Source organism: Oncorhynchus tshawytscha, linkage group LG13 (assembly GCF_018296145.1).
Source record: "Oncorhynchus tshawytscha isolate Ot180627B linkage group LG13, Otsh_v2.0, whole genome shotgun sequence".
NCBI classification, from domain to species: domain Eukaryota; kingdom Metazoa; phylum Chordata; class Actinopteri; order Salmoniformes; family Salmonidae; genus Oncorhynchus; species Oncorhynchus tshawytscha.
The window spans coordinates 57371001-57378211 of NC_056441.1; the positions used below are offsets into that span (position 1 = coordinate 57371001).

The following is a 7211-nucleotide window of genomic DNA, read 5'->3' on the forward strand; positions in this document are numbered from 1 at the left end:
TTATTTTTCATAACACTGGAATGTCAACAAGTGGCCAACTAATTTCACAGTGCATTAAAGTGTTTTTGGAGTGACAAAGTTGAATTGCCCATAGACACTATTCTGAATGGAGCTCCCACTTCTCTGAGGTCTGCACAGACTGCACTGAAGCCTTCAATTAGGGAATTGTCCTGATAACAGGAAAGGAGGGCTGTTTTAATCATATCAGGAGGTTGCTGAAAACTGATGTGGTTTTAACACAAGTCGAATATGATTTGCTAGTTCATGATGGTCAGCCAGAGGGATGAATAGCAAAACTTTAAATCACCTCATTCTAAACATCAGTAGCCTAGCTGCAGCTCCTCATTACAGCTGTATGGCAGCACCACTCGCACTATTCGAGGGGGTGCGCGCTACCCGTGCTTCGTTGGCTGTAATAACTAGGCTACCATGACCAATGATTTCTGAAATTTGAAGAGGGTCTCTCAGCTTGCTCACTGAATAGTAGTCTTTAAAAGAAATGTGCTTGATGACCCATTCATTTATTGGATCTACAGGCTAACTAACTATGCCAGTCGCTCCCATTGTCATTGTAGTTTCGAGTATTATTTCCAGGTCAAAATTTCAGTTTCCTGTGTGGCTTGTTTGTAGGCTTCTAAAAATGGCCGGTGATGGAGGCGCTCTGAAGGATATCAATGAGATTAAATCCCAGTTCAGGACTAGAGAGGGTTTTTACAAACTACTGACCCTCTCGGATTCACAACAACGAGGCGGACTACCTCGGGGTCTGTCCGCAGGTACCACGGTGGGCCCCGGGGGTGGACCGGGTTCGATACCCGGTGGTGGTGTAGGTGTGGTGCAGGGGCCCGGAGCTGCCTCCAGCAATGCCGCAGCCAACTCCTCTCCGGCGGGATTCCTCCCTCCTGTCAGGGTCTCCATGGTGAAGCTTCAGCCGGAGGACCCGAGCGAAGAATCCGAGAGAGTGTGTTTTAACATCGGAAGAGAGCTTTATTTCTACACCTACACAAATATAAAGAAAGTAAGTTGAATAACGGAGCTTGCAATTAATTGACGACTGAGATTGATTATTAGCTAACGTTAGCCACGTTCGTTTGAGGCAATCGAATCATCGTGCATTCATTATTGTCTTGCTAAGCATCAGTAGACCACGGGAAATGTTGCATGCAAGTAAAGGCGTGTAGACGGTGTGGCTGGAATGCAACAATGTTGCAACATTTCAGAAATACAGTTTCAAGAATGTAGCTGCAGTGATGTTACAAGTAGCGTGTCATTTTTGTGACAGCAAATGTTTGCATCCGGTTTTACACCACTCAATCGTGGTTTTGAATTCCAAAAATGCCTGAATGGGGAAGAATCTCAATATAAACCACGTATTTCCTCTATTCTGCCATATTCAAATGTATTTTTAACATGCACCAAATTGAACTTCCACAAAGGGGACAATCACTGAAATAGAACATAAACAGGGAAACGTTTTTGCAAAGGCTCTTTTGAATGACCTTTACTGTCACGTGTTCTTTGTAAAAGCTGCTTGCTCCTGTCTCTCTTCCCCTCTGTGTAGGCTGTGGACCTCAGTAAACCCATAGACAAGCGTATCTACAAGGGCACCCAGCCCACCTGCCATGACTTCAACCAGTACTCTGCCACAGCAGACAGTGTGGCCCTCATTGTGGGCTTTTCAGCAGGCCAGGTTCAATACCTGGACCCCATTAAGAAAGAAACAAGCAAGCTCTTCAATGAGGAGGTGTGTGCGTTTGTCTGTTCGTCCGCCTGTCTCTGTCTTCTTGTCTGTGTTGGGGGGTGAGCTATAGCCTATGTCTGTGTTGGGGAGGGGGGTTGAGCTATAGCCTATGTCTGTGTTGCCATTTGCTTTATTTCATAGGAATATTTGGAACACTGAAATACTTTTTTAAGAGCTCTTTTGAAGTATTGCCTGCCTTTTTGGAGAATAATGTTCTTAAAGGTCCAATGTAGCCATTTTTATATAAATATAAAAACAATTCTGAGTAACAATTAAGTACCTTACTGTAATAGATTTCCATTAAAATGGGTAGAAACAACAACAAATTCTCATGCAAGAATTTTGGGGACTGAGTGGAGAGGGTAAATTTGAAAACCAGTAGTTATTGACAGAGAGGTTTGGAACTCTCTGTTATTGGCCTACTAACCAATTTAGTGAATGCTGATTTCACCATGGAAAACTGAAACTACCACACATGCAAACCTGCTGATTAGAAGGTCTGTAGATTGTATTTTCAACCAGCAACTATCAGGATTTTTTACATTGATAAAATGTTTCATCAGCTGTTGTACAATATGATATTAAACACATTAACAGATTTTTGGCTGCACTGGGCCTTTAATTAAATTCTGAAGCTGGAGTGTGATAATGATCAAGTGTACTTTTCTTTGCCTTTGCTTGGTTTCTCCTCTAAGGCAATGAACCTCCTCCTGAGCACTGGATCTAAATCCACTCCCTCTGCTGTTCTACCTCTGTCACAGAGCTCAGATATACCAACAGATATACCAACCTTTTCATATCAAATCCAACTTTTGGAGTGTAGAGCTTAAAGCTTCACTGTCCAAATACTGAGTGCACTGTAGGTCTGGTTTTTCAGACACATATTAAACCTAGTCCTGGACTAAAAGCACTTTAGGAGGACATAGAACCACTAACAGTTCAGATATTAGTTAGTTGTTGTGACAGTTGCTGTTCTCTTTCAGATACATCTCCTACCATTGTCGCTGAAAATAGCTTATAAGCGTGTCTCATGTTCCCGTGTTGCTAATATAAAAATCTTATTATCCTCACACCCCATGTCACCTTTCAGAGGATGATTGACAAGTCCAAGGTAACCTGTCTGAAATGGCTGCCCAAGTCAGAGAATCTGTTCCTGGCCTCATACGCCAGTGGTCACCTCTACCTCTACAACGTGGAGCACCCGTGTGGCACCGCCGCCCCGCAGTATTCCCTGCTCCGCCAGGGCGAAGGCTTTGCCGTCTACGCCTGCAAGACGAAGACGCCCCGAAACCCGTTGCTGCGCTGGGCCGTAGGAAACGGAGGCCTTAATGAGTTTGCCTTCTCGCCGGACGGCGTGCATGTGGCGTGCGTGGGCCAGGACGGCTGCCTGCGTGTCTTCCACTTTGACTCCATGGAGCTGCAGGGCGTGATGAAGAGCTACTTTGGCGGCCTGCTGTGCGTCTCCTGGAGCCCCGATGGCAAATACCTGGCCACGGGCGGCGAGGACGACCTGGTGACGGTGTGGTCGTTTACGGAGAGCCGTGTAGTGGCCCGGGGACACGGCCATAAGTCCTGGGTGAATGTGGTGGCCTTTGACCCCTTCACCACCAGCCTGGGGGACGAGGAGCCCATGGAGCTGAGTGGCAGCGAGGAGGACCTACAGCAGGGGCCGCTGCACTTTGGCCGCGTGCGCACCAGCAGCACGCTGTCACGCCTCTCCCGCCACAGCTCCAAGGGCGGCTCGCCCTCCGTCACCTACCGCTTCGGCTCGGTGGGCCAGGACACCCAGTTCTGCCTGTGGGACCTGACGGATGACGTGCTGTACCCGCGGCTGCCTTTGTCCCGTGCCCTCACCAACACCTTCGGTCCCACCATTCCCTCCTCTGTCAGTGGCACCATCAACAACACTACAGGCGGAGGGAGTGGAGGGGTCGTAGGCGGGGTAGAGGGCCACCACCACCCCACCACTAACCCCCACCAGCCCCCCACCATGCCCCTGCCACTCCCCCGCTCCCTGTCGCGCTCCAACTCCCTCCCGCACCCCGCCGTGGCCAATGTCTCTAAGGGCCAGAGCACAACAGAGGGCGGGGGAGGGAGCGGAGGGGGCAACGTCACCCCCTTCAGTATCGGCCGCTTCGCCACGCTCTCTCTGCAGGAGCGGAAGTCGGACAAGTCTGGAGGGAGTGGGGTGGGCGGGGAGAAGGAGCACAAGCGCTACCATAGCCTGGGAAACATCAGCAAGAGCAACGACAAGATCAACGTAGCGCCACGCAGCAGTCGCCTGGACGCCGCCAAGGTCCTAGGCACCACCCTGTGTCCGCGGATGCACGAGGTGCCCCTGCTGGAGCCCCTGGTGTGTAAGAAGATCGCCCACGAGAGACTGACCGTGCTGGTATTCATGGACGACTGCATCATCACCGCGTGCCAGGAGGGCCTCATCTGCACCTGGGCACGGCCTGGTAAAGTGGTGAGTCCTGTGCCCAGCGTGCGTAATGTTATGGCAGTGAAACATCTATCAATGAATAATGCTCTGTAGGCTGTCCTATCAGCTTTTAGTGTAGTAGTTTACACTCTAAGTTATTTGAAAGGACTTCTGCTCTTTAGTATTTATGGATTACTTGCCATGAGCCTAAACTTTCTTTCTCTCTTTCCCCTCCCTGACGCTGCCTTTCCCCTCCTCCAGAACTTGACAGCACAGAACGGGAACTCTCCCAGTGGCACGGTAGTATAGGTGGAAGTGGAACTTTGCACTCCCTCCTCCCCCACCAAACCCCCATCATGGCTGAAGAGGAGCCAGCATCTGCACCCAATCATCACAGTATTGCACCCCTGATGTACCCCCTTGCCTCTCACCACTTCTCTTTAGAAAGACTACAAAGCAAAATGTGGACCGTCCCTCTTTTCCCAGAAGCATAGAGAAGGAAGACTCCTCTCCACCCTGCTAACACTACAAAAGTCAGTCATTTTATTTATTTATTTGACCTTATCACAAGACTGAAGTAATTTATATTGTAAATAATTATACAAATACTCTATAAATTCAGAGGATAAAGAGTATTGAAATAATGACTCAAGCGAGTGAAAAAAATAAAATAATATTACTATATGTAGATCCTATATTGTACATAGCGACACAGTTAACATTGAATGTCTGCAGTTAGGGACCTGAAGATGTAGTGTTTTTGTGTGATAGAGGTCCCTGATTTGTCATGTCCATTGAAGCAAACTGGTTTGGTTTGTCAATAAAGATGGACGCATTTAGGGTCTTCGGCATCAAAGACTTGACCCTCGTGCAGAGTACAGAGAGCAATCTTCCTATGGCTGTTAATGCACTCTTCAGCTGAGACTGTCTGCTCCCAGGTATTCTTGTTCCTAACATGACAGCACAGAGTGACACACTGGACACAAGTATGCTTTCAATCAGTGTAGCTTCCAATAGGCTCCATTCCACTCGCACCTGCAATGCCTCTTGCAAGATTTTGCACATTCAACAGTCATAATTTTAGCCCACAGAAGGAAACTAGAGGCAGTTTGTCTTTTGTGTTATGTTAAGTTATTTCAAGCTACTGATTCTAACTGGACTGTATTATTTGTGGATTATCTGTACGTGATATCCATGATATTCTACCAAACTGTGGGCCTTGCATCAAACCATTGTTTTACCTAGAAATGATTTTGTGTGGGTTTTGAGGTTAGGTGTGCTGAAAGGCATGCGACAACAAATGAGTCAAACCTACTAGTGTGATAACACCAGACTAGAAATGCTGGTGGACCAACAACAAAAAAATGTGTGGAGAAGAAGTGACTGTGTTTTTAAGATCTGGCCAGATAAGAACACTTGGTAACAGAAACGTTTACTCTGGCAAGTTCAAGGGCCTACCATCTTATTAGTGTATGTCCTAATAACAGTTGTCAAATAGCAAAAGGTGACACTAAAACCAGGACTCAATTTAATGTACACTGCAGACTACCAACTGACTGAATGCCTTGTTCAATACCGCAAGACAATGGGAACTAACCATTTTATGCCAAGGGAAGAAAATCCATTCCATTAGTTTCTCTTTTTGACCGTTTACAGCAAACCATAGCATGTAGTGTTTAATTCAGTGTGCATTATACATATGCCTGAGGTGATGAAGTTAGTGGCAAATGATATCACAGTATCAAGTTTGTATATGGAGATCTGTTAATAAAATTCTAAACCCAAATGCTACCTGTTATTCTCAGGCTATCTCCATATTATTGATTTGCAATAGGAATATCTGAATCTAATTCAGTTTGTTGTTATAAATACTCCAGGTTAATTATCACGAGGTTTATCTTGTCATCCAAGATCTATTCACTTGTTACCAAAGTTTAAAGTTTTATTTTCCATGACTTTGATAAATGTGAGGATTTATGTTTCTTGAACATTGAAACCCTGTTGTGATTTTCATCATCTCCGGCACCCAGAACATTTCACTTGTGCTGGCCAGCTACTCAATGTATTTGTTAAATCTTGCATGAGAGACTGGTTTTCATGACAAATTTTGAGTTAAAAACATGCCAGAGAATGGTATCGGTAGGGAAATATTACATTTAAAGAAAGAGCAATAATGTAACATATATGTTTGAGTTTTCTTGTAAGTGTAGACGGCACTGAGAGTTTTATTTCACTGGGCTATAACGAACACATTTTTCACCAACAGGTTTCTGCGCCAGTGCACCAAACAATCAATATGCAAAGTATAGTCCTGCATACCGATTACCGATTTTGGGCGCTTCAAAATCATGGTTTGCGTGGTTTGCGTTTACAACACCACAATCAAATGGACTACTGTATGTCAATCTCGACAAAGACAAAATACATCCTTCCCTACCTTGTACCAAGTATCGAAGGCTTGGCTTGACAATATCCGAATGTTATTAAACCTTTAGGTGTTTTGTAGCGGATATCTCTTTCCATTCATCAGTTTGAAAGCTGGAATTATATTGGAGTGGGCGAACGTGTGCAAGTAGCCTATAGGAGACTTCTGAAGTGGCCTAATCAGATGAAAACATTCGCACTGGGCACACATTTCAATGTGGAGAATTGGGTAATAACTTAAAGAACACACAACACTGAATTGGGTAATATTTGGTAGAAACGTTGATCGATCATATTCCAACCTATTTTCACCCATTCAAAAAGACAGCAAAAAGTTTGTTGAATTCCCAATGCGTCATCACTCTGCTTTCAACCATATAAAAGCACAACTAATGGAAAGTCAATGTCTAAAATGTTTATTTAAGTACAACTGACTGTTTACTCACTGTTCTTGATCTAATAGCACAACCAAATGACCTGGATTGCAATTAGTTGAGATGACATTAAAGTACATGGTGCTAGTGATCAATGCCGTTTGAGATTCTGTGCAGATTATTATAGCAATTGTGAATATTTCCACAGACCTGCGACCCTGAACATGCACGCTTTCTATGATTTAAATCA

At 45.2% G+C, this 7211-nt stretch overlaps 1 protein-coding gene across 1 annotated transcript; it reads left to right on the top strand.

Annotated features, from left to right (window-relative positions):
• Positions 1-112: 112 nt before the first annotated feature.
• Positions 113-5954, top strand: LOC112265294 (WD repeat-containing protein 20). Its single transcript, XM_024442446.2, has 4 exons — positions 113-1018; positions 1562-1744; positions 2832-4208; positions 4425-5954. Exons 1-4 carry the CDS (start codon positions 548-550, stop codon positions 4470-4472), a joined length of 2079 nt encoding a protein of 692 aa, XP_024298214.1. The 5' UTR covers positions 113-547; the 3' UTR covers positions 4473-5954.
• Positions 5955-7211: the final 1257 nt, after the last annotated feature.

What these genes read in the sequence shown, in the direction of transcription:
- LOC112265294 (XM_024442446.2), top strand. Translation starts at nt 548, where the DNA reads ATGCCAGTCGCTCCCATTGTCATTGTAGTTTCGAGTATTATTTCCAGG. An exon ending in GCAAGCTCTTCAATGAGGAG is followed by an intron (nt 1,745 to 2,831) that starts GTGTGTGCGTTT and finishes GTCACCTTTCAG; the next exon opens with AGGATGATTGACAAGTCCAA. An exon ending in GGGCACGGCCTGGTAAAGTG is followed by an intron (nt 4,209 to 4,424) that starts GTGAGTCCTGTG and finishes CCCCTCCTCCAG; the next exon opens with AACTTGACAGCACAGAACGG.